The sequence below is a fragment of the Indicator indicator genome, chromosome 11 (genome assembly GCF_027791375.1).
Source record: "Indicator indicator isolate 239-I01 chromosome 11, UM_Iind_1.1, whole genome shotgun sequence".
NCBI lineage: Eukaryota > Metazoa > Chordata > Aves > Piciformes > Indicatoridae > Indicator > Indicator indicator.
The window spans coordinates 28,097,239-28,124,547 of NC_072020.1; the positions used below are offsets into that span (position 1 = coordinate 28,097,239).

The 27,309-nt window shown below is 37.4% G+C and overlaps 1 protein-coding gene across 2 annotated transcripts in view; it reads left to right on the forward strand.

Moving 5' to 3' along the window:
* The first annotated feature begins 438 nt into the window (after positions 1 to 438).
* The window catches only part of TAX1BP1 (Tax1 binding protein 1), a 52,842-nt gene continuing 25,971 nt past the window's right edge, over positions 439 to 27,309 (forward strand). For both annotated transcript variants that reach the window (XM_054384682.1, XM_054384683.1), the window contains exons 1-5: positions 439 to 481; positions 3,327 to 3,510; positions 13,173 to 13,275; positions 16,413 to 16,600; positions 17,957 to 18,115. In XM_054384682.1, the coding sequence (XP_054240657.1) occupies positions 3,334 to 3,510; positions 13,173 to 13,275; positions 16,413 to 16,600; positions 17,957 to 18,115 (627 nt within the window). In that variant the 5' untranslated portion in view covers positions 439 to 481; positions 3,327 to 3,333. The remainder of the gene's footprint in view (positions 482 to 3,326; positions 3,511 to 13,172; positions 13,276 to 16,412; positions 16,601 to 17,956; positions 18,116 to 27,309) is intronic.

The window sequence follows — 27,309 nt, forward strand, 5'->3', positions numbered from 1 at the left end:
AAGCAGGAGAACTGTGTGTAAGCATTTCTGGTCACTCTTACCTCAACCCTCTGTTGGCTTAGGAAGACCTAAGAAGGCTGGGATATTAATGGTAGAAACTTAGGACATGCAAGTACGGCTGTGTTTTGGAAGTGGGACCGAGGAGAAGATCATTAAGTTAGGGTATGTGAATATTACAATGTTGTAATACGAAATGTGTAGGGAAGGAACTGCGATAAGCGGAAGGCGCACTTTATAAAGGTGACGTGCTCGACCCATGCTGGGATCACAACATGGATCAGACGCTTTGGCCTCACCTCAAGGACCGTACCTGCGTGCGCAGGCCTTCGAGGCTCCGGGCTCCGATTCCGGCTCCCTGCCGGGGCCCGCCCCGAGCGGGCAGGCACGGGGCTGGAAGTGACGCGGGCGGGCGGGGTTATGAGGCACTGGTGGCGGAGGCCCGATGTTGTTGATGTCACGGACGTTCTCCGCATCTGTCTAGGTAAGGGGCTTTCTTGGACTTGGCTGTGGGGGACGGATGGGTTTCACAGCTCCTTTGCTGCCAGCTTCCGGCAACCACTGGGGCGAGCGGGGTCGTTAGGCCGTGGGCCTCAGTTCTGCGCCACCGGGAAGCCGTCCCCCATTCCTCCTCCCACATCTGTTTCGGGCCGGCCTCAGTCCGGGGCGGGGGGGAGAAAGGGCAGAGCGGCGGCTGTCCTGGGGTGCGGGAGGCCGGGGCAGTCGTACGTAGGAAGTGACAGGGCTCCCCGCCGCCGTCGCAGTGGCTAGCGCATTGCGAAGGCCCGGAGCAAAGGTGATCCCCGTCGGGCAGGTGAGGCCGCGCCGGCCGCTGACGGTGCAGGGGGTGGGGAAGGGGCAGGAGGAGAAAAGACGCAGACTGGCCCCGTGGAACAGGGAAAACCGGGACAGGTACGGGCTGGGGTTGTCAATTGCGCCCTGTCCCGCTGGGACCGCAGCTGAAGGACTCCCGGAGAAGACGGCTTGGGGTGTTGCGGCTCGTCCTGCTTCTGTTTTTCCTGTCTGACGAGCTTTTCCTCCTCCCGTCTTTCTCGATGCGTAAAACCAACCATGTCGTTCAGCCTCCCAGAGGGAGTCGCTTGTCATATGATAGTAATGAAGTCTAAATGTAGCTCTTCTGCTTTCTCCTCCTCCTCTTCTATTTCCCAACCGATAGCTGTGAGCTAAATAACAAAGCACCCAGTATCCCCTAAACTACCCTTGAACTGTAAGCAGATCTCAGCTTCACCTAAGCTCAGGGGATTTTCCTGCTGGAGAGCAGTAATCCCAGATGATTCTGCTGGTCTGTACAAGTTCAGATTTGTGAATAGTTCTGCTTTGGGCTTGGAAAGTAGCTGCCTTTTACTGATTTCACTAAGGCAGTGTAGTCGGCAGTAGCAGCTGGCAAACAGTGCAGAAATTAATCTTTGGAATTTTTTTTCTTTCTTTTTTTAATTTCTGATTTTTTAATCTCTTTATTCCTTGTTAATAATGCTTTGTGTATTCTTTTTGCACTTACTATGAGCGATAAAAACTGGAACAGACCGTTCATGCCAATATTATTTGGCTTCAGGTACAACTGAATTACTTAAAATTAATTAATTCATTGTACTTGAAAAAGATGAAGGCTATTCTTTTTCTTTTAGAATTGTAGGAACTGCTGCTTCATACCATTTATAGTTCAGAGTGAATTTGAGTAGTCTTAAATATGATCCTCTTTTTCGAGAGATGTGGGAGTTTTCTGGGGTTTACTATGCTGTAACATGTCCTATGTTTTTCTGGACTCTGAAGCTGGATAACAGATAGGCTTTATGTGTATCTTATCATCTTTCAAAGGCAGCCTTTACCTAATTTATTGCTTGTGTAAGTTCTTGGTTTTGTCTTTTTTTAATCTGTTAATATTCACGTGCTTGGCGTTTTACCTCATTACTTTTGTTCAGGGTAAAATGTTTTTTGCTTAATATCTGATACATCAAAATATTGCAATGATTGCCTGTATTTACTTCATATGTTACACTAAGCTAGGCAGTAATAAGCTTAAAACATTGAGGGTTTAAATCTAAAACATCCTTGTTAAACCTTTTCCTTGTTTTTGATAATGAATACCTGTTTATTTCAGAGTGCGTAGTCTCTTAGGAAAAGATAGCTCTTTGTTACTTATTTTTTAACTGGTGAAGAGAGGTTTGTTTTGTTTTTTTTTTTTTTTAAAGGCTGTGTGTGTGTTTTCTATAGCCTTTTATCTTTTATATTTGCAGTGGCCTATCCCTTTTGGGGATTGGTTTCCATGTGTATTGTTAATGAAAGTAATATGTCAGATTGGCAGTTGCCTCATACAAAGTGTGAATTTGGTCGGTTTAAAATTATTTTAATAGCAATTGGAAGAAATGTGTTAGATGTATAAGGCCCCAGTGTTCCTAATACAAAATGTTTCGACAAACCAGTTATTGTACCTTGAAATCCAGCACTTGAAATTCTCCATTTCCCATCTTGGATTTTTGGCAGATATTGCTGAATCTGAGGAAGAGACCTTCCTGTTCCGCTTGTGAAGCGTTTAGAATTGCTGTAATTTTTAGAACTGTGCTTTCTGAATGAGGTGGTGAATGGAAAGCGTGATTAAAAGCTTTTGCAGTCCAACTGATCAGTGTTAATCCGTCAAACCATGCATAGTAATGAAACTAAACATGCAGGACTGGAAACAGGTTACAGTGAGAGAAGTAAAGGATAACCATAGACTGCTAAACAGAGGCAAGGGAACTCCTGAGGAAGAGGGGGGGAAAAAGAAAACCAAACCTCCTGTTTAGATTAACTTTCTTGGTTTTAAAAAATGCCTTAAAGTGGAATTTTACTACTTAGAGGGAAAGACAGACTTCATATGTAAACATGCTGTGAAAAGAACTGAGCAGTACAGATTCTGAGAAAAACTTTAAGTAGGGAAGCTGTGGAGCTTTCTTTCTCCTTTCCTGCCACATCCAGAACCATTAAGAATATTTCGTTAAGAATGAACCCTGCTTTGTTTTCACACCAGCACTTTTCTTTTGCACTTCTTGTCACTGTATCTGAGAGAGAATCCTGGGGGCACTGAGCTGAGCAGTGATTTTTCAACATCTTGATGTCATTGCTGAAACGACTGCCCTTTTATTCTGAGAGGTGATTGTTTTGGAGTGATGCTGAGGCAGTGCATGTTGCTGGACTTGCTCTATAGCTGTTTTTGGAACAGAAGAGCTAATTGTTACGTTTCTCTTGTCTTGTGTATTTAAAATAGATTAATTTTTGTAACTTAACTCATCTTTCTGTTCAATTAAGTAGCAACTTCTACAATTTTGTTACAGATCAATCATGTCATCCTTTCAAGAAGTTCCCTCTTCAGCTAGCACTTTGCAGACTTCCAATTTTGCACATGTGATTTTTCAAAACGTGGCAAAAAGTTACCTTCCGAATGCCCACCTTGAATGTCACTACACTCTGACCCAGTTCATCCATCCTCATCAGAAAGACTGGGTTGGTATTTTCAAGGTAAGTAAGGCTTGTTCTATTATTATTTCTCAAATGTTTTCTGTCTTCTATTACCAGTTAGAAAAAAATTTGCAACAACAGTAAAAGCTTTCTCAAACTAAAGTGGAACATCACTTAAGTGATGTATTGGTTCCTGCTATTAGAATGTCAGTTTTGTAACAAAGATTAAATTGGAGATTAGAACCGGAGGAGTGAGTATGCTTTAAATCTGCTGGAGTAAAGAGAAAGTGTCATGCAGTGGTCTTGTGCGGAATTAAATGGAGATGATTTGAGATGTGTGGGCACAGAGTGATGTGAACAGGATTATATGAAAGGTATGAGCCAGAGTAAGGGTGAAATGTGTATGGAAAGAACAAAGAGAGAACCTGGCCCACGTCCCCGAGTCATTTTTGTTGCTAGAACAGGCTGAACAGTATAGATCGCTAAAATGACTCAAAAGAGACTCTTGGAAAAAGGAGGAGAGGTGAGACCACATGTAAATTATTTGGAGTTACCTTTAAAGGTTAATAAAGTTTCATGTATGGAATTAGAAATCCATTAATTTCTACATCTGCTCCTACTTAGGACCTTGATCTGTGTTTCTTTGTCAGTATAGCTGCTAGTAGATGATGCTTAAATTCCTTACTTAAATGGTTAATAGAAGTTTTTTATTTGGGCTTTGAAGAATTGATGTTTTGGCAGTGGGGAAGGGAGATGAGTAACACTATCTCAGTACTGGAGAACACTTCATTTAGAACTATATGCTCTTTAAGAATATAAGTGCTTGACTTCACTTTAATCTGCAGATCACCAGTGGATTGGTCATCTTTATTCAAGATAAATTGCTCTTCTGCAAAATAGAAGCACTACGCTCTTTAACAGCAGAAGCATTTGTAATGTGATGTGCAAAGACTATACAGTCACTAAATTATGCCTGGGAGGCATTAATGTACAAATAGGCACATTCTCTCCTGGCAAGTTCTTAAAAATACCTGGGTATATATATCTTGATTATCTGCAAAGTTTTGACAAATAGTGTAACTGAAGATAATTGAATGTTTAATGGCATTAATGAAACTTTAAGGAAGGTGCTGTTCATATTACACATAACCATTTTGAAATTATTGAAGTGTAACTTGAGAAGTGAATGTTCTGGCTTTGTTTATCTAAATGAGGGAGGCAATCAGGACTCTAAAAATACTCATCAGGAATTTTTTTTTTTTAAAAGCCTGAAACAGTTTTTCAGCGAGTACATCAAATGCTGTGTACAAGGTTTAGGTATCTTTATCTCATTTTGATGGTCATGATGGATTTAATAAACTATTGAGGTGTGAGTTTTCATTCTTTTGTATCAGTGACAGGTAGTACAAGTTTGGCTGTCATTTGAGGAGCATGTTGAGCTGGTGTACGGTAGTACTACTGCTGAAGGGAAAATTTCCTTTTATGCACTGTAGCTTATTTCTTGTTCTTCCTGTCCTTTACTTGAAACAAGCTCTTGGGTGATAATCAGGAAATTGGCTGAGGTTGAGACCAACGTTTTGGGACTGGATTTTTTTAAAATGTAATTCCCCTGCTGGATTTCCAGTTACCTAAATTACATCAACACAGGGGAAGGAAGCATTGTGAGGCGGGGAAAATGATGAAAATTTATTTTGTAACTATGTCAGCTTATGCTGAGTATACTGTCAGTATAGTTTCAGTGCAGTGGGTTAAATGGAGCCAACTGTTCAACTGTATCTGTCTACAATGATGTATGTGCTGAATAATGTTTACAGTAAAATAAATTTTGAAATTACTGTTGTCCTGGGATAGATAATGGACAAAAGTTTTACTATACTGTGACTTGAATGTAAAAATTAGTGACTTCTAGAGAACTGTTTTTTTCTGATCAGCAAACCACCTGGTTTGAAGTGGTTTGAAAACTGATGAAACAGGCAGAGATTTTACCATTTATCCTAACTGTAATTATGAAACCATTAATGGCCTTCTGTATTGGCTTAGTATGCAAGGAAAGGGAGGCTTCTGTGATAGAACTCAAAGCATTGATTCAATGACTGTTTATGTAGCAGGAATAGAAGTCCACCTTGTCTTTCTGAGGTGAATAACTTGCTTAGAAAATAAACCTGTTTAAGCTGGTGCCATTTAACCTTTGCCTGGAGTTGCACGGAAAGCTACTAGTGTTGCAATAGAGAATACTGGACAGAGGGGAAAAGGCACCTCACCCAGAAACCCCTAGTGGTAATTTCAGGTTAGTATAGAAAATAAACGTGGAGTAAGATTCCTGCTTCCTTGTCTGCGACCCTCCCACCCTCCCCCCCGTTGTGTTTGGTTTGGGGTTGAATGTTGACTTCCATTCTATTTTAGGGGGCAGTGGCTTCATCTGTTCTGTTCTATGTTTGCTCAACTGGTTTGTTAAGAATTTTTTTATTGAACTGAATAAAATCTATAGATTTTAAGTAAGAGTTTTAAGTAAATGTTTTTATTTAAGTCACAAGTCCAAATACGCCTCTACAGCAGCAATGCTGTCTTCAGTAGATACTGGTTATTTGTATCCTTAAATTATCCTGTTTGTTTCTCTTGTCCAGCTGTTTGTACGGCTGCATAGTGAAATGGATCAGGGAAGTAGTCTGTGAGAAAAATACACTCCTCCTCCCCCAGCTTGTACCACCATATTTCACAACTGGATTCATTTTTTTGGCTGATCATTGTGTGATGCAGTGGGCAAGTGTGCTACCATCCCAGTGGTGGAGACAAATAGACTAGGAAGGTGTGTGGGAGAAAGCCTATGCCGTCTTTACTGTCATGACTGCTTAATGTGGTCTAACAATTGAAGTTTATTTTTCAAAATTTTCTAGTTCTGTTCTGAAGAGCAGCTTTTTAGGAGTTTGGTTTGTCAGCTGTTTCCTTTTTAAATGGGAATGGAGCTGAGGGTTCCATAATGGAAAGCTAATTTCATATACTGACTCTTAATTTCTAGCTCATGAGTTGTAATTTTTCCTTAATATGCACTAGATGTCTAATAGACTCTTTTTATTCTTTGCACATTTGGATTTGTGATTGTTGTAGTTGCTATTAGTGTTGTGCAGCTAATGTGAAAAAGTGAGTCTCTGGGGCTCATTGGCAGAGCTTTAAACTAGGCTAGAATGGAGAGGGGGATAATATTAGACTTACCTATGCCAAGATGTGGGGTGACATACTGTGGTTAGAGGGATGAGATGCTAGTGAGGGCCTTAAACCTTTTGATCTGAGGCTTGCTGAGTACACTGAAGCACACCTGGAGTCTTACAGAGATGAGCACGGGGCTTCTGAGGCAATAGGAACCAAGAAAGAAATGCAATTGAAGTCACTCAAAAGAATTAGGAGGAGTTCCTTTAAGACATGGCCAAGAAGCTAGCTGAAGTGCTTCTATACCAAGGTATGCAGTGTGTTCAACAAATGTGAGTTGGAAGCCACTGTGCTCCTAGAAAGCTATGACCTAGTTGCTATTACTGGAACTTGATGTGATGAATCCCATGACTTGAGTGCTGCTGTCAATGGCTGCAGGCTCTTCAGAAGGGACGGTAGAGAAAGGAGAGGTGAAGGTGTTGCCTTTTGCATGAAATGGATAGAGAGTGGAGAGCTGTCTCTGAAGAATAGCTGTGAGCAGGTCAAAAGCTTATGGATAAGAATTATTGAGATTGAGACAAGGGGAATCTTGTGATTGGTGTCTACTACTGGCCACCTGATCGGTGGGAGCCTATTGATTAAATTGTCTGACTCCAGCTAAAGGAGGCCTTGTGCATTCAGGATCTTGTCCTGCTGGGGGATTTCAGCCACTGACATCTGCTGAAAAAGTAGCGTGGTGAGCTGTCAGCAGTCCAGGAGACTCCTGGAGTGCATTGAGGATGACTTCTTAAGCAAGGTCAGCCTTACCAGAGGGGATGTGATATTGGACCTGGTGGTGACGTCAAGCTTGGAGGCAGCTTGGGTTGTGGTGATTAGTGAGCACAGACTGGCAGAGTTCACAGTCCTGAGGGATATGGGTCAGGCAAAGAGTAAAATCAAGACCTTGAATTTTAGGAAAGTAACCTTCCAGCTCTTCAAGGAACTAGTCAGTGCTTCCTGGGAAATGGCCCTCAGGGGCAAGGGAGCAGAACAGAGGTGGCAGATCTTTAAGGGTGCTTTCTGTAGAGTGCAAGAGCTCTTGATTTCCGGGTATAAGATGCTGTAGATGAAATACAAGTTTTTTGTTGTTGTTTCAAGGTGATAAATGTTAAACTGTTGTACTGCTGAGTATGGTGGTAGGTTTAGTAAGTTTATAGCCAAGTTGAGTAGAAGTGTTGATCTGCTTGAGGGGAGGGAGGCTCTGCAAAGGGTTTCTGAAGATTTAATTTTGCTGAGGACAGTATGCTGAAAAGACCTGCGGTTTGAGCAGGTAATCTTGTGTCTCAAGCTAATGGCTTTGGCCTTGCTGGGTCATTAATTAGCTATTCTAGCACAGCTTTTCTCTGTTCCTCATTTCTAGTTGGTATATTTTTATAAGCAATCTACATTACCATTCTCCTAGGATGTTATCTCACATTGACTGCCACAGAGTACCCCTAGAGAAGAAAAGGAAATATTTTCATTTCCTAATGCCCACATTTTTAGTACTTGCATCTTAAAAATGGTGATCTGACTTTCTGGTAACCTAACACATGCAATAACTGAATTTACTGGGATTTGGAAGACTTCAGTAACTTATTTGAACACAGGAGATGCCTGCTTGCTCTGAGACAGTATTCAGTATTTGGGAGGTCACACCTGAGCCACTGTTTGTGCAACTGTTCAATAGCTATCTTTACATGTAACTTAATGACTGTCTTTTCCATGTGCCAATTTGTAGCAGCCTTGAGAATTATCTCATCTGTGGTCAAAACCTTCTGTAACAGAATTTAACAGTGGATTTGATGGACACCTAAGAAGTAGCTTGGTGGTTGTGTTTTATCATGATAATGTAGCTGTGTTTTTTTATATATTACTCTGAGTGATTTAGTCTCCTTTGAACTGCAGATAACAGTAACACTTGTGTGAGTCATTCAGTACCCTGTTTTTGTTGTAAATTTATTTTCTATTTTTAAGACTTCAGTTACTTTCCTACATACAGGTCACGTTATGAAGTGTAGCACAACAGCTGGATGTGTTACTGAGCATATGCATATAGAAGTACATTTTTTTTGTGGCATGGAATCATCACTGCATGGGAAGGCATGGTATATACAGGAATGGGTAGTGGGCAGTACATCCTGTTGTTAAAGTAGCCAGGAATAGAAATACTGCAATTCAGAACGTTTTGAGAATTGCTATATCCACGAATTGGAGTGATTCTGTTGGGTTTTGATTTACCTTCTTTGAAGAACTATGTTGTAAATCACTGAGAAAGTATATATTTTATTAAAATAAAAAAGTTCATGGAAACATTGTTTTGTTTACTGTTTCTGTACTAGCTAGAAAAGGGATAAGTGGGTTTGTGTGAAATTTTGACATGCAATTTTCTAAAAATACTTACTATGGTAGGTTTGTGTGATCAGAGACAGAATTGTCATAACAGTAGTTAGTAGCTGGTAACAATTTTGAAGTAAATAATTGTGCCAATTTATAGTTCTCATGAAATGTAATAATAAATGAGTATTTTACTTATTTTGCTCAAAGGGTAGGTTCTCTTCTACCCCTTTTAAATAAATTTTCATGGTAACACTGTTACTCTTTGATCTGTCATAACATTTCTTTGGGCAGTCATTTATGTATGTAACAGGTTTTCATTTAGAGAGTGCATGTTGTTTCTATATTTATTTGGATTTATACCTAATAAGAGAGAAAGTTGATCCTATAGTGTAGGCACTTGGTCAATATAGTTTTGACATATTTCTCTGAACTATGAGGTAGAAATACAACAAATGAGATTGGTGCCCTTGATATTGCAACAAATACCATACGGTTTCTGTAGTCCCAGTTAAAAGATTGCCTGGATGTGTTAGTAACATTCAGCAGAGATTGAGTTCTTCAGGCCTGGGCATGAGAGAACACAATAAGATCACAACCTTTCATAAACAGTCTAGAATACCTTGCAGCCATCTTCTGCCCCAAAATGTTTCAGCTTTAGGGCTTCTGCTGTGTAACAAGTTTTTATCTTGGTGTGAGTAGTGAGGTCATGTCTGAAGTGAAGTCTTAAATGGCCTGGTAATTAAAGGTAAGCCAAAGCTGCCTGTGTTTTAATGTGATCACAGACATACTAAGAAAACCGGTTTTGTAGTTTTGACTTCATTGTTTACTTATTTTGAAACATCTGTGCCATACTGTTTACTGCAGTGTACTTAATACTTTAATAAGTGCTTTTCCTCATGTTTATGTTCTAATTTTTTTGTACAGTTTGATTCTTTCAGAATTGGCAGATCTCATTAGTTGAGGATGATACATGTGATCAAAAGTGTATTGCTGTTAGCAGCATGTTAGTATTAACAGTAATCTCTCAGTAATTTTGCCAACTATGAGCTTTGCTGATCCTAGATGGCTTAATTTTGCCATCTGTTTATTGGCTTAGGAGAACTTGTTACCTCTAGCTGTCTGTTGTGGGCTCTTCTAGGCTGCAGTAGCACTAGCACTACTGGGACGTTTTCAAGTAATGTTACTTGAGCTCAGGATTATGGCACATACAAAGCCTGCTGTGGAGAAAGCACTTTGTAGGATAGTGGGCCCAATTGTATTTTGCTTAGACACCTGTGTTTGCTGTGGTTTGCATCAAAATAACTATTTCTTACTATGTGAAATACGTAAAAGATGCTGATTTATCAGGCTTTTTTTTTTCTGGATTATTAATCTGTTAGTTAACATCTGGAAAGCAAGAGTATTGGCATTTATGCACAGCTTTCTAACTTAAAAATGGATTTCTGAGTGGAGTTTGTCAGAATTAAACGTAGAGAAATGGAGAAGATAGAAAAGTGTGTTGAATACCAGATTAGCAGGGACTTAATTTCTAACTCAGATTATAAAATGTTTGGTGTTTTTCTGTTGGTTGAGGGAAGTTATATCATCTAAGTTTTATGTGCTCTTTTGTCTAAGAAACAAAGATGTTACTATTTTGATTTTTTTTTTTTTAACTGAGCAAAACATTTGCGAAGTTTTCAATGAATTTCTAAAAGTAATCGTATCAGCACAACCTGAGGAATGAGGAATTTGAGTTCTAAATTGAACAAGCTTTTTGCATGGTTCAACAGGTCATTCCCCTTTTTCCTCCTCTGAACTTCAGAAAGAAGGTTTTGTGCTGGAATTCTTATGTAATTTGTAATATTTGTGTTCCTGAATGTGGATATTGCGATGTCTGTCATTAGCCATGTATTTCTGAACCACTGTGTACCTCATATAATGAGGCTTATCGAAGAGAATATTGTCAAAAGATATATAGTACTAAAACAAAAGCTTCATTAAAGCCTGTTGACAGATTTTTTTTTTCCCCTTTAAATCCAGATAACTAGACCTAAAACACTCATAATTAATTTTGCATTTTTTTTACTCAGCAAGTTATTAGTTTGTTTTTACTCCTCCTTTTTCATCTAAGAAATAATCCTGTGAAGTTAATGAGTAGGAAAAGCATTGAGTAATGCTGCTGAGTTAATTTACTGCATGATACACACACTTCCCCTTTTTAAACATGTACAACTGTGAGCAAGGAGAGATTTGTTCATATTTTGTTTTCTGCGTTGTCGCTTTTTAATGTGTCCTCTCACCTTGTGATATCCTGTGCAGTGGAAAGAGCTCTTGTGTAGTCTGCACCTGCTGATAATTTGCATGTACCTCAGTAGACAGATTTTGAAGATAAGAGTGTATGACTGGGAGCTTTGGTGGGAGAAGCAGATGATGGGTGACAGGAAATAGGGGAATTGCTGGAGAAACTTAGGGGATAAATTTCCCAGTCTGTTGCCCAATAGCTCTTGATGTATCACAGTTCTCTTTATCAGTAACCACAGACGAGTCTCACTTGAAAATAGGGCATCTGCTGAGAAACAGACCAGGAATGTTTGTATTCTCTGCATAGTTACTCTTTTTGCTTGTATCAGTGATTGAAGTCTAAAATAACTTAAAACAAAAAATTCTTTATATAGATTACTGTTACAACTACTAATGTTATTAATGAAAATAACTTCTGATTTCAGAATGGATTATTAAATTTACACAGCAACATGTGATACCTTAAAAAAAAAACACCTACAAAAAACATTTACAGTCCCTGAGACAAATCACATCTGAAGTTGATTTGATCTCTTGAAGAGACTGATTTTGGTTTTATATTCACTGGATTTTATTCCTTCTCTCTACGTTTTCCAAGATATTAATTATCAGAAGGAAGGATTTTTGTTTACGTGGGAAAATAGCGTAGGAATCAGTGTGTGGGAGGTGTGTGTTTTGTTTGTTTGTTTGTTGTTTTAACAGAAATGAAAACTGCAGCAGGATGAAAGGTTTACTTAAGTTCTATGCTGCATTTGTTCCTGGGCATAATTCAGTTTTCATTCTAAAATTAAAAAGATCAAGATGGAGACTTTTCACTCATTGAGAACTATATTTGCTTGGTACATTTTACAGCAGCAAGTAATTGTATATGTTTCCATCAGGTTCAGCAAAAAAAAAAGGGTATTAATGTCTGAGTTGGATTTGCAGACATGTGGAAATTTGCAAAATGTTTTTCCTGTGAACTTTTATAAAGGAAAAATTGCTTTTACACCACCTTGAAGTTACTGGAAAAGCTTTCTTTCTTATTTCTGAGATTTAACAGTGTGGGAACAACAACCCCAGGAAATCTAATTCTGTGTACTTCTTTAAAAGCTCCTTGATTGGAGATGCAGGCATCTTCAAAATTTTGGCTAAAAATAAGCTTAAGATGTTGTAGGTGATTCCACTCTAGTGGATGGGTAGAGGCTCTACACTGCTTCTAATGATTGTTGCCTTAAAGAAGTGGCAGAATGAAAATTTAATCCAGTTTTGCTCTTGTTCATTTTTTTTTTTTTTTTTGCCCCCTAAAGAATACGAACAAAACCAGTTCTCTATTTCCAAAGGATTTTCACCCACATCTTAGTACAAAGCGAAGAAGCATAATAGACACCTGTGGAATGATTTATTCATGTTTTTGTTTTAACTGATGCCAGTTATTACTTTTCATATGTAAAATGTATGCCTGCATACTGAGTTCTGCTGTTCAAAAAGTACTAGTTTAGCCCTGTCAAAGCTATGTTTTTGCTTCCTCCTTTGTTTTCTGATGAACCTGTGAATTGTGGGCACAAAAGAGTCAGCATTGGCAGACACTAAGAAAATCTCACTATAAGCTTCAGAATTAATCTTTGTATTTTTGTATTCTTTGTGTCTCAAAAGACAATCATGTACCAAATAGTAGTTTAATGCATAGTGAAAACTGTCTGGTGTTTTAATTTATACAGACCCTTTTATTGCCTTGGACCCATTTATTGCCTTAGGTAACAAGCTTAATAAAATTCATGCTAAATCTCTGACATGCTTGTTAAAATATTCCTGATTTGTAAACATTGTTAAGAATCTTTTTATTGCATGTTGAAGCAGAAATACGCATATTACAGTAGGTTGTAAAGGCCAGACCGTGGTATCTTAACTGTACATAACAAATTCTTTTGCTTAATTTTTTTTTTAATCATTTATTTTAGGTTGGTTGGAGTACTGCAAGAGATTACTACACGTTTCTTTGGTCACCTATGCCAGAAAATTATGTGGAAGGATCAACTGTTAACTGTGTACTGACTTTTCAAGGTGAATATACCTGCATTTTGCAGCCTGTACAGCTCTTTAAACACTTACCTGTTCATCACAATGCTGAGTTCTAAGCTTTTAGAAATTGTAGGAGAATTTTCTGTACTTAATTGTGTGAAACTGTAAGGGCTCAGTAGGCTTTCGCATAGTAATGGCCAATATTCATGACTGATAGAAAGAGAAGCTCTGCTGGAAACTATTAAAATACAGAAAACGACTTTGGTAATCATCAGCAGGGCTTTTTAATCTTGGCATATCTTAATACATTCTGTTTACATTGCCTTTAGAATCTAGACTTTAAATTTTTAGAGTTATTGGGCATGAATAATCATTCTTACAATGTAAAATGATGCTTGTCAAAGAATAACTTGTGCAGATGATGGTTTGGAAAAAGTTCAGAGTAGTTGAGGAGGTGCAGAGGACCTTTGGACAGTGAGAAAATGATGAAAGTGACCAATGTCTTAAAGAAAAGAGTAAAGAGCAAACCAGAAGAAGTTACACCACTGTACAAATCTGTAGTGTAACTGTGTTCAACACTGCGGAGATCAGATCCTCTCCCTCCCCTTTGTGATCTCAAGAAAGGTGTAGTAGAACAAATGAATAAAGCACAGCAAGGAAGGTCAAAATTAACAAATAGTTTCTGTATAAAGGTGTGGAGGTGTAAAGATGAGAGCTACATACATAAAAGGGGACAGTGTGGCCTAGGATTGTGGCCTGGGAGGTTTACATTTGACTTTAGGAAGAATGTTTTTACCAAGAGGGAGTAGTGCAGCACTTGAACCAGTTATCCTTGATTTGGAAGAAGGAGAAGTCCACCAAGTTGCTGAGACATCACTGTAGTAGTTTCCAACTCATGCTGGTAACAGTCTCTTGAGTGGGAAGCTGGACTAGGTGAACTTCAGAACTTGCCCCTACCAGATTTTTCATCCTGGGAAAGGGAAATAATGAGAAATGAGTGATGTCTCTAAAACCAATGACATGCATGGATTATCCATTGTTCATGTTTAAAGAAATAAGAGCCATTGATTTCAGCTACCAAGTGACAGGATCCAAATGGAGATAGAGATGATACTTGTATAATACAGTACATGTGCAGAATTTCCTGTCACTGGATGAGTGTCAAAACTCTACACACGTTTGAAGTTGCATGTAAAAAGGCACTTCTGCTGAGCGTGTTTAATGCTTTTCTGCTTACTAACACAATTTTATGTGCCATCTTGCATTCCTTTTTTCTTCTCAGAGTGTTTGTGCTTATTGCTTAATGTGAATAGAAGAAAGATAATAACTGAAGTACCAAAATAACTATTGTGCTAGCTTGTTGTCTTGTTAAAATGGAGAACACTAGCTGCAAATAGTGATAGCTTGGATGAATTTTTAGTTCTTTTTCTCATGTCCAGTCATTTTATTTGTTCTGGTGCTTTTGATGATGATCATACACACATGATCTGACTGTATTATAACCTCGAAATCTGTGAAAAGTCTGTGTGCCCTTTAGGAACTAGAAGGAAGTCATTAGTTGCTTTTGCAGTTACCAAAATTCCTGGATTGAATGACGTTAAGTTAGCCTGAAACTAAAAGTGACCTAGAAACCTGGTACCCTACATGCCATTATCAGTCCTTTGTGCTTAGAAGTTTTACCACACATAAAATGACCAGGTAACTTTGTTCTATCTGTTACATTCCATGCTGACAGTCTTCTACTTTTATAGAGCTGCCAGATTTAATCTCCAGACAGCCTGCCAGTTGTGTTTGGCAAGGTATTTTAGTGCTGCTAAAAAGAGATGAAATCAGTAGAGCTCACAGGAGCTTGATTAACAGAGATAAATAGTAGATACTGTGCAGCATGCCTCAAATATTTTTAATTATTTTTATCAGGTAGTTGTGCTGGAAGAAAATAGGAATCTATTCTCTCCAATACCTGTTACAAGAAAAAAAGACTTCAAAAAGCTTTAAAATCAGTTTGTCTGAACCAATACTGAAACTTGCTGGAAGTTAATAAAAGTAGTGTTACAAAAGTAAACAAAGTACAAAAGGTATTAAGGGAAAAGGAATATATACGAAACTAGAATCAGCGATGGATTATGCCCTGATGGACTAGGCCCTACCACATGGCCCACAGCTCCCAGCCAGCAAGAAGCCTCCCTCCTGTCCAGCAAAAGCAAAGGCCAAGAGCTTGCTGACTCTAAGTTCTGCAACTTAAATAGAGAATATGCAGGAAAGGGAAGGGGATAACGCATTACATTATCTGTGCCTCCCTCTTGGGATGGACTTTCCACCCACTGGGGGAGTTCCATCTCAGTGTTCAGCAGTGAACCCTTAACCTACAACATCCACAAATGTTACTGGATAAATCCAGGTAATGCAAGAGGCTTGATTTTGAAACTTCAGTGGGCAGCAGTATGTGTAGTCACACAGAAATTATGTTGAAATAATTTGCTAGTAGCATGCAGTGTTGCACAGCTACAAGAAAGATAATTTATTCTTGAAAAGTCTAGAATTTTTTTTGTTTAAAAAAATAAGTTTTTTGTTAAACTTTGCCTCCCTCCACCCCCTGATACCTGCAGCTTGTTAACATTGTGTCATATATTCAGAGCATTCCCTTTATTTGGTATTCAAAAATAACAAAAGTAAATTGTTGTTGCTCAACAAAAAAACATGCAAAAAATGGAACCTGGTAAAGTTGCAGGTGTCTTGTCGTGGCATGTTATTCTTTGTCTGTTGTCTTTAGTCTTATAGGTATTCCAAGGCCAAAAAAGTGCTTAATTTTTGTTCTGTGATTGTACAATGGTTACTTAGCAATGTGGTCCTGTTGCAGCTTCAGAGCATTTCATAGCTAATCATTCCTCTGTCCATTTCATAAATACATAAACAGCAGCTATTGCCTAATGTATGTCAGGTGATGTGTACATGTAGCACCTATTACCTGACACTGTTTTGGTGTTTGTCTTAAAAGCTAGAAGAAATGGTTGGGGGATGAAAGTTACAGGATAGAATGACTTTCTGCTGTTTTGATGATTCATCTGTACCTCATTGAGGTAACAAGCATGAAATTCCTAAGTGAAACATGATCTGACCACCTATTTCCAGATGGAGATTTTTGTGTAAATGTTTCTTCAAATACAAATTTGTTCTGATAGGCTATTACCTACCAAATGATGATGGAGAATTTTACCAGTTCTGTTACGTGACTCATAAAGGAGAAATCCGTGGAGCAAGCACACCTTTCCAGTTTCGTACCTCTTCCCCTGTTGAAGAATTGCTCACTATGGAGGATGAAGGAAACTCTGATATGTTAGTGGTGACCACAAAAGCTGGACTTCTTGAGGTTTGATTTGACAATTTTTAAAATGTTACCACCTTCTTTACTTTGTTATTGAAGAACAAACCAGGAAGAAAAAAAACTACTTATGTGTAATGTATGTATTTCTAGCTTGTTCTCCAGTATTTGATTGGAGTTCAGAACATTTGGAGGTTAAGTGAGTAAAAGTTCAAACTGGTTACAGGTATGGTGTGGCACTAAGCATAGACTGGGAAACCATAAGAGAGTAGATAGTTGCACATCTCTCATATGTCTGCTCTAAGGTGAAAGGAACAGTATCACAGTATATCAGAGGCTGGAAGGGACCTCAAGAGATCATCAGGTCCAACCCCCCTGCCAGAGCAGCAACAGATCCACTTTGTGTGAAATAGTGCCCACAGTAAGGGGAAAAAAGGTATTAAAGAAATAGTTTAAATTTAGTGAAGAGTTCTGGAAACAAGGCTGAATAATTGCCTGTGCCCAAGTATGTTAGATTAACTCTTATTTAAAGCTCTCTTCTGTGTGTCATGTTCCTTGGTAGGTGGATGTGGTCAGATTTGTCTGCTTACATCCAGAGTCAAGGTGCTTGTACTTGCTTCCTGACGTTTTGTAGGCTGAATATTACTTTAACAAAACCAGCAAAACACCAAAAAAACCAAACCAAACCCTAACAAACCAGCAAAACACCAAGAAGCCCAAACTAAACCCAAACCAGCTTGATTTTATTGGAAGGTTGCTCAGTGTGGCTTCCTTATTTTGCCATCACATGTTTGGCCCTTTTGTCAGTTGGCATGCTTGTATTTGATTTACAGCTTTTAAAATTTAGGAATAAGAGGCTTAGTATGGAGTTATGTCTGGAATATTTTTGCTTTTCAAAGCGTGTATTCATAGTACTAATAGCAACAGGATTTTCAAACTTTTTTGATTACCTTGAGTTGTGTGCCTTTTTTTTTAATATTTTGTGTGGTTGATTTTGGTTTTTTGTTATTTTTCTTTTAGTGAACTTCCTCAAACATTGCTTTAGAGTGTGTGTGTGTATGTCTGTACTCACCAGCCATTTTCCCACCAAAGTGTCATCATCATAATTAGCTCTTCCATAGTTGCTATCACTTGGGAAAAATAAAGGCACTTCACAGATGAAGGGAAAATTTGAGTGTAAATCAAGACAGTGCAAAATGTGCTGTCTAATGGTAAGGCAGGACTATTATGTTAGAACAGTGAAACTTCAGAAGTTTGGGAATAAGGGCAAGACTGTAAAGTAACCTAGCCAGAAGACACACATTGTGTGCTTCTGCTCAAACACTGGAGTAATTTGTCATCCACTAACCTAATAGGAATGAAGGAGAGAAAAATTACCAAAAAAGAATGTTCTTGTTTTTACAGTTTAAAATTGAAAAAATAATAAAAGAAAAAGAAGAGCTATTAAAGGTAACTTCTGTTCTGGAAAAGGAAACAGCCCAACTCAGAGATCAAGTTGAAAGACTGGAAAAAGAACTTAACCATGAAAAGCAGAGATGTGACCAACTGCAAACAGAGCAAAAGGTTAGTTGTTTAACTGATTAAAGCTGACTCAGTGTCTGTAATCCTCCTTTTTCAAGACCCAGTTAAACTGTGTGAAAATCAGCTATCAAAACCCCTCAGTAGTGAGACAGACATTTACACTAGAATAGGTCAGTTCCTGTTAACCTTCTGCCACTTACTCCTTTTATGTTGTAAAATGGTCAAAAAATTTAAGGCTTTTGGTACCAGGCTTGGTGAGATAATCGATGACAACTGTTACCAGATGTTTGACTTCTAACTGTGGAATTCATAGTGGAAAGAAGTTGATAATTCAAAGTTTGCTTACATGTACCTAAAATGGAGGAAACTCCCATTAAGGGATAACTACGTAGAACACAGGGTATTAAAAATGGTAAATTTTGGTATTAAAAGCAAAATTGGAGACTTAACAGAATAGTACTGCCAGGGCATAGAAAGAATGTAAAGCAGCCAATCACTTTTCTGAAGGGTTTCACAAAAGTCTGAAGATATCCAAAGGGAAAAGAAGCCGAAATGTAAAAATCAATTTGCAGTGTTAACTGATCGTGAAAATAGAAATCTATCCTAAAACAGAGCAAGCTGAATTTGGGATTCTACATATGGTAACAAGAGGAAATCTAATATGATGAGAAAAGCACAAAAAGGTTGCACCTAATCTTTCTCAAGCTGCTGCTTTTTAAAGAACAACTTTTAGGAGAAGATTAAAAACATGTGGGAGGGAGGTGGTGACATGGACAAATTTGAAGTAATGAAGCCTATATAATTTAGCTGTGGACAGCAGTTAATAGGCCATTTCTAAGTACTAGTATGTACATGTCAACAGTTCTGCGTGATACACCTTTAATAGGAATTGTTGAGGGAATTTGAAAGGGTTGAAGCTTTTTAGTTTACTTTTGAAATAGACTAGAAAGTTGGGCAAGGGAAAAAAGAAAGGATAGGATCTTGTTTAGAAAAAAGTTTTTAGTAGGAAAGAATGCATTTTAACTTCAAGATACCAGAAATTATCAATTAGAATCCAATGTCAGATATATTTGTGTTGGGATTTGTTTTGTTTTGTTTGACCTTGTATTTTTTTGAAGTGATGCTACAGTGTGAAGAAGAACTCACTTTGTGTTTAGCTCATGTATAAGTGGATACCTGACCAGAGGTTGATGCAGCTCTCTACCTGTGTAGGATACCATAGAAGCTTTCTAACTCATGCAATTTAATTTTTTGCCTCTTTAAGTCTTTGACACTGTCTTCATTTTATATCTTTTATGTTCTATTCTCTGTTTTTTACTTGTTTACAAAAAGAAACAAATCTACTGAGTTTATATTCCTCTTATGCATGTAAGTAAATTAAAGATTTTTAATTTGATTGTTTCTCTTGAAAATTAAGTAGGCATCTACTAAATTGGGTGTAATAAATTAACTTTTTCATCATTGCAAAGTTTAGTAAATAATACTTTATATGCAGCTTTCTGGTCACAAAGAAGACTTCCCTTCTTGCTCTACTTGTCTCCCTATCTGAATATGTGAAATACAGCAGTGGATCAAGGAATTACATGATTTTTCTTTGCTGGGAACACGTAGTGTGTTAATGAACTAATTTTTAACGTTTCTGAGCAGAAGTTATGCAGCACTCAGCTGGTTTATGGTATCTTGGTTTTACTTTCCTTGTGGTTTGTTTAAAAAAAAAAAAAATCCCAAACAAATAAACCCAAACCCAAACAAAGCAATTCCATGAAACTCTCTTCAAAAAAAAAAAAAATCTAACCCAAAGAAACTCTGCAAAACCAACCCCCTATCTCCCTGCCCCGCCACCAAATCCCCAAGCCAGTCAGCTTCATGTGACATGAATAATTGTTACTGGCAATAAAGCTTGGATGGATTAACTTGGATGTTTTTTATATAAGACTGCAAGGGATAACCTTGAAATGCTAAGCAGTAAAAATGTGTTTTATGTAAAAGCATCCTCAGTTGTGCTTAGTATGAGCTAGAATCTTTTGGCTTGGCATATCAAGGTTTTTTTGCCTTTGAGTTACAGGAGTAATTCCATAGGGGAGTTATTTTCTCCTTTTATTCCTAGTCCTCTTCCATCACGTACAGGTAGAATTTTAGTTATGCTTTAAACTTTTCCTACATAAGTAGATAAAAGGTGGAGTCAATGAATTTTAAAATTTGCATTTTTTTAAAAAAATGTTTAACTTAGATAAGGGTTTAACTATTTGGAGTTCTATTAAAAGCAAGTCTCTCAGTATGCTTTAGAGAATGTCAGGCTAAAGAAAATAAAACACAATAGCACAAATAAGAAAATTATTGTAAACACTATGTATTGTGAACTTTGTAGTTTGAGGAAGCTATAAATGATAAAAATCTCCATTTCTGTTAAAAATAAGGGTAAGCTACATTTAAGTCCTGCACGATTTCTTAACAACTTTTTTTTTTAAACTTTTTTGCTACTACTTCCATCTAGAAATGCACAGGCAGTATTTCTGATTGTCCAAAGAGCCCTCAAAAAAGCAACAGCAGTACAAAGTACTGTATTTGAAAAAGCAGCAATTGCGTGAGCAAAGGAAGTGTGTATATCTGTACAGGCATATGCATTTGATTCTCATTGAGTGCAGAGTTCTTTATACTGCTAATATATAAAGAACTATGTAATGGCAACTACTGTTTTGGTTTTTTTTAATTGCCAGTTGTATTGTAATAAGGGGGCCCTGGAGTTATGAACTGCCTGTCAGTCTGCCCCATTACTAAAAATCTTGCTTGGTTTCTTCAGAACCAATACCATAGGTATCAGAGTTCATGTCTTTGGCTTTTGATCAAACACATTATGAAGTTACCATATTTTTTTACAATTAAACAGAACGTGAATGGTGTGGTTAGGGGTTACGGTACATAACGTTAGATTAAAGATGGAAGAGCTCTCAGTTCATCATATGCAGATGTTTTGTTAAAACAGTTGTCTTAAAATCCCCTTTTTATTCATGTTTACTTTCCTCTTTTTGATATTGATTTTTTTGTCCATCCTTTGTTTTTTCATAAATTGCTCAGGAGTACTTTGGATCCTTGAGAAATGTCTGTGGAAACATTGATTTCTTTATATTTGACAGGATGGTTGTTGATAGGCACAGCTATATCCCAATTAGTGTTTCTCTCCTACTCTTATTTCATCTCTCTTCCCCATCTAGTTATGCTTACAGAATTCTGGTCAGCAGAACTATTGTTTTCACTGTATGCTTCTAGCTTAGTTGGGATATTTTGTAAGTGGCCCATTAAAAGCTCTTTGGGGAAAGCATTAGGAAGAAACAAGCTAAAAGTAGATCAGTGTTTTAAAGAACACAGCATACTAAACAGTCTGTTTGGGTGTAATGCAGCCAGTGTTCCACAAAGTTTAAATATTGGGCTCTGTGCATATTGAAAAGATTCCTTTTATTTGTTTTTGTTTGGTGTGTGTGTGTGTGTGGTTTTCTTTTTTTGTTTGGGTTGTATTTTTGTTTGTTTGTTTGTTTGTTTTAAACCAGGACTTCAGATACTAGTGACCACAACAAACTACAGGTTTTGGTTTGCTAGCAATACCCATACAGTTCAGGAGAAAGAGAGTCCTTTCTGTTGCCTGCTTGTTAGCAGTCTCATCTCCTACCAAAGGTAGGAGGAACAAATGCATTCCACACACAATATGCTGTTAGTTGTTGAACATGGCTTCTAGTGCATGTTACAGCACAGTAAGTCACTAAAGGCTTCTGTTGTATAAATTTTTTGTTCTTGTTTGTTTATTTTTTGGTGTTTAGTCATATTGGAATAAAAAAGTCTCTATTTTGAATTTATTTCCAATACATTAATGGTTTTGCAGACACAGTCCCCTGTTGTCATTGCTACCATCACAGATAAAGAATATTTGAAGACACACAACCTTGTCCTAGTCGATGTTTGTGCTCAGAAGGAAATGTGCTCTCCATCACCCCTGGTTTTAGTGCACAGTATTCATAGGTTATGAATATTACCATTACATTCCATTAATTGCCCGACACTGCCAAAGCTTAATATATTGTAGAACTTGGGATAAATCCAGTCTTCTCTTAGGTTCATCTTTTTTTTCTTCTTACCCAATGTGTAGTTCTGAGAAGATCAGTTTAGAGAGGGGGATAAGTGAATTTTTCCCACCTCCCCTTTCTTCTCTTTTCCCCCAACATGCATCCTCTTTTTAGTCTTCTGAAAAGGGGCTTTTACCTTCAGTTACAGGAAAACAGTATTCTTCTGCAGCACTTTCTGTGCCAGTTAAACTATTCCTAGACTTTTTTTTGATCCCCAGATGACATTAAATCAGCTCTTAGAGAGTGTGAAGGTTTAACTTAATCTGCTACTACTGCGTGTAGGAATTCAGAGTAAATGAGAAATTATGGGAAATGTTTCAGAAATGTCACAATCTTTTTCTTACAATCTTCTGTTAGTGTTTCAGCAGTAATTTGTTTTTACTAGGATGATGTTCCCTGGTGGTATATTTTTATTTAGATTCCTGTTGTATGTACAGCTTCCAACTGTGCTAACATAACACTGTTGAAGTATTAAGTAAAATAATCATTGAGTATTTACATTAAGAAGATGATACGTGGTTACTAAAACTGTGTCAGGCTGCTTTCAGCATTTCAACTTTTTCGTTGGTTTCCTACTGAGATAACTTGTTCAGTGGTGCATACTCAAGTATGTAGAGGAATTAGTAAGCTGCTTTTAACTGCTTTTAACTATTTTAACTTTCATTATTTAGCTTTTATGTATTTTAACTTTTTAAATGCATTTGTACATATTTTATTTTTATGTATTTTATCTTTTATTATTTAGCTTTTATGCATTTTAACTTTTTAATGTATTTTTATGTATTTTAACTTTGGAAAATTCGAAGAACATTGGAAGAAAATCATCCTATTTTTATCTAGAAATTAATAATGATGCAAATATTTCTACTCTGTATTTCAGACATTAAGAATATAAAAATACATACCTCTGTTCAAAAAACCCAAGCAAAAACCCCCAAACAACCCAAAAAACCAGCAAAAAAACCACCTATGCTTTTTGCCCTTTGTGCTCCCAGTTTTGTGTGTACTCAAACTGTGTGTATGTTCCGGCAGCAGTGTGCTTGCCTGCTGTATTGCGATTTAACATCACTGTGCTGAGCAGGAGCAACATGCAGGAGTCATTGTGTCAGTCTTTCCTGAGTTGTCCTTCTTTTCGCTGCAACCGTTGAATTCTGTGAACGTTTCCTGTAAGCCGCTGTGGAGAGCAGAGCTTGCACATGATGCTTTTGCAATCGTTTGTCTCCCTCTAGTGGGAAGAAAGTACTTCTGAACTGATTTCTGCAATGTTGGTGGTGACAAGTCTTATTCCTGTGGCAGTAGTTTCCATAAATATTTAACTGGAGTCAGAAGCAACAAATTTGAAGATTACCTGCTTACTTTTTAACTCTGTGAACATTTGAATAGTGTTTCTATTATGACACTGGCACAAATTGAGGCAGATGTGAATTTAGTGGTTTGATAAACTTGTTCTTTCATGCTTTTTGAAAGTTTAGTTCACCATTTAACTTTTGAAAAGTGGGCTAATTCATCTGTCTGGTAGGGGAGGCTTAGTCACATTCAGCTGACAGCTTCTGCCTGCACAGTAGCTTTATTCATTGGACAGTTTTATTCACATATTAGGAGTTCATTTAAATTGGCTTTTCATGCTACTTTATAAGGAGAGGTTTTCTGGTTAGATAGTCACAAAATGCTGTTGTGCAGTGTGGTATGTCAGCAGTGCATGCATAAGTGAATCAGTGCCTCTTTAAATCAATTTGTGTTTGTGTTATCTATGCAGTGTGTGTGAAAATCTGATAGTCTGGATAGTGCAGGAGTTGTGTTTTGTTTTTGTTGTTTGTTGGCTTCTTTTTTTTTTTAACAAGCAAAAAAGTACTCCCGACCCAAAAAGCAAAACCACACTACACAACTCCCCAAGACTCCTTTAAGTAATTATTTAAAGATATAAATTAAACACTGCGAATTGCTCACATTGGCAGCAGCAATTACAGCACCCTTGGGTGCTCTAAACATCTTAGGAAGAGAAAACCCTGATTTAGTGTTTTAGTGGCTGTTCTCTAGATGAATATTCCTTAAACTGGTTAATTGAAAATTACTTCATTGGATGATTGAACAGATTCACTGCAGATATTTTGCACTTCAGTTCAAATGATGTATTTATGAGTGTTTGACTCTTTGCAAAAGCAGTAGCTCATAGTGACATTATAAGGTGTTTTTAGAAATGAACATCCTGAAATGTAAACGTATGCTGCAGAATTGTAGTGTGTAACTTCAACTGCCTTCTCCAAAACATTGCACGTCTGCAGCCTTCCTAACAGTCATTGGGTGACTAATGTTACATAGATGAACTTCTACAGAGTTAGGCCTTAGTATTGTAGAGTTTTGATATGTTTAAAATGTTGGTTCACAGAATCACAGCAAACATCCCTTTGGAAGAGACCTCAAAGATCATCCAGTCCAACCTTCAACCCAGCACTGAAGGGTCAATACTAAACCATGTCCCTAAGTGCCAGGTCCATACACTGCTGAAACACCTCTAGGGACTATGACTCCACCACTGCCCTGGGAGAGGAGGAGATTGAGGAGATTAACACAATTAAATTACTGCCACTGTGAGATCTTAGTTTTTTGAAATAGAGAGACTTCAGAGATGTTTAGAGCAGTATTTCTATTGCCAATTAATCACAAATATAGTATCATTGAGTACATGGGGAATTGGTTTGCTGTTTTACTGAATGCTCAAGTTCAGAAAGAAAAATGACAGCACAGAATTACTTTTCAGATCATTAAGGCCCTGCGTTATTTTAAGTACTTTTGGATTTTGCAGTGGCTGCAGAGAGATGCTGTTGTGTTGTACATAATTCTTTGGAAGCTGCTGTGATGTCAGTGGCATAAACAAAAGGCTCTTGCAGTTAATTCATCTAGGTCCCCTAATTTCTCTACAGGGTATGAAGCATAATGGCTCCCCTGACATGAAATTGCATCGAGATAAATCAATCCAACTGAAAGGTGGTGGTGCTGCTCTTTTTTTTTTTTTTTTTTTTTTTTTAATAAATTGCTTATATTTGATGAATTGACCTCTTTGATTTCAAAGCTGCATAGTTCATTTTTTAACCTTTTGTCTTTTCCAATACAATGTATACATTCTGATAAAAAGTAAAATAAAGACTGCAGGTATTAGCCATTAATCAAAGGGGAATGCTTTAGGTGTGGATTGACTTTTTAAAAGTGTGTAGGCAGTTTCACACGTTATGAAAAGAGAAGATGAAGCATAAAAAAGCCCCATGCAGGCCATTGCTGTACTGCAAGATCTCACAGCTGGAAGTAGTCTTGTGTTGTATTTTTCAAGTATATTGTTCTGCCTTTTGGATCTCTCTCTGCCTTAAGTATGTTTGAAAAATGTTGATTCACAGGAAAGGGTGCCTGTGCCACTTTGCTTCCATCAATTGGACTGTACTCTGAAGTGTTTTACTGGTGTTGCAGAAAACTATTAGGAGTAAGAAATAAGCAGAGAAAGCATGTTGTTCTTTATTGTTGAAATAGAAATTTGTGCCACAGTTTTCTGTTGCAAAAATGGAATAGCCATAAAGTTTCTAGATTCTCATTCTCAGATAAAAAATTACTAATTCTTTTGCAGCAGCAGTTTAATACATTTTAAACTTGTTTTAAGGAAGAGCACAGTCATGATCTTCACATATCCCTTAGAACTTGCAATAGCTTTATGAGGCTTCAGTGTATTTGCAATTAGGTTACACAAATGTAAAGCAACTGATCTGTAATTCAGAACTTTTTGCTGTAAAACTTCTTTTGCAGCTGTTTGTATTGCACTGTAAGCAAATCACGTTTGGCAGCTCTTTGCAGCAGGAGGATGGTGATTGATACAATTGCACTAAAATTATTTTACAATGATCAGTCTTAAGTCTTTTACCATTTTAGAATAGTGAAGATTTTGATGCCCTTATCTTCCCTCTCATTCTCTATCTAAAGGTACATCAAAATAATCAAAGTGGAATTTTGATTTTGGGGAAAACAAATGCGCTTGACAACTATATTAAATTTTCTTTGTTTTATTTCACTAGTGAAACTCCTTGGTATTTTTGTTTTGGTAGCTTTTTGTTTGGCAGGAGTAATTTCTTGACTGCTTATTGTAGCCCTTGTGGTGCTGTTTGTTTCCCCCCTCCATCCATAAGGCTTTTGCAGCTGTAGAAAGGAAGGATGGGGGAAACTGCATTTGTCACTGGATTAGAAGTACAATCCAGAGTAAACTGGGTTTAAACCAGTTTGTTAAAATGATTCTTGGTCTTTCTGTGCTTTTCTTTCTGTTGAAGAAGAAAATACAGAATGTAGATACACCAGATTGATTAAGAGAAAATAAGGAAACAATTACAGAAAGTAGTAATTTTTTTTTGTTTGTAGTAGAGATTGTACATATAGCTGTTTATTATATTCTTCCCATTTAGATTCCTCCTAAAGTACAGTCAATGCTTACCTGTAAAATAGTCTTAAGAGCACTCATTTTAAATTTTACAGGCTCTGAAACTGCTGTAACCAGAGTGTATGGGACTAGGATTGCAGCATCTAAATTGAATTGCTAAGAATTCTGTAAAATAACAAGTCGTCTCTAAAAATTAACCTTTTTTTTTTTTCTTTCAAGACTGTAGGCTTTACTTGTATCTAAACAACTTTATTAGGTGAGAATCTGTTAAGTATAGAACTTTTACATTTTAATACCATGTCCCTTTAGAATAACTAGGAAAGCAGCATCAATTGTAATGCTGTTTGTGGAGTGAATTTTTTTCAGGCTATTAATTCCTTTTAATACATGTTACTTTTGGCAGTCTGTTTGAACTAGTTGTACTGTTTGTATATATAATGTATCAGATTAAATTCTTTTGAAGGCACTTGGGTTACAACAGTTACAGTTATACCAAGGTGGTGTTCAGAGAAAACACAGATAGGCATTGAAATAGACTTTTTACTATACTAGACTTCCAAATCAGGGGCAAGTAATTAGTCTCCACTGCACTAGGGAAGGGCAAGCAGTTATAATGTGCGTTGTTGCTGCTGGTTATATAGCAAGTTTTACTTGAAATACTGACTTTAATTAAAATACCCTGCCTTTGTTACACCCAATACACATCTTTT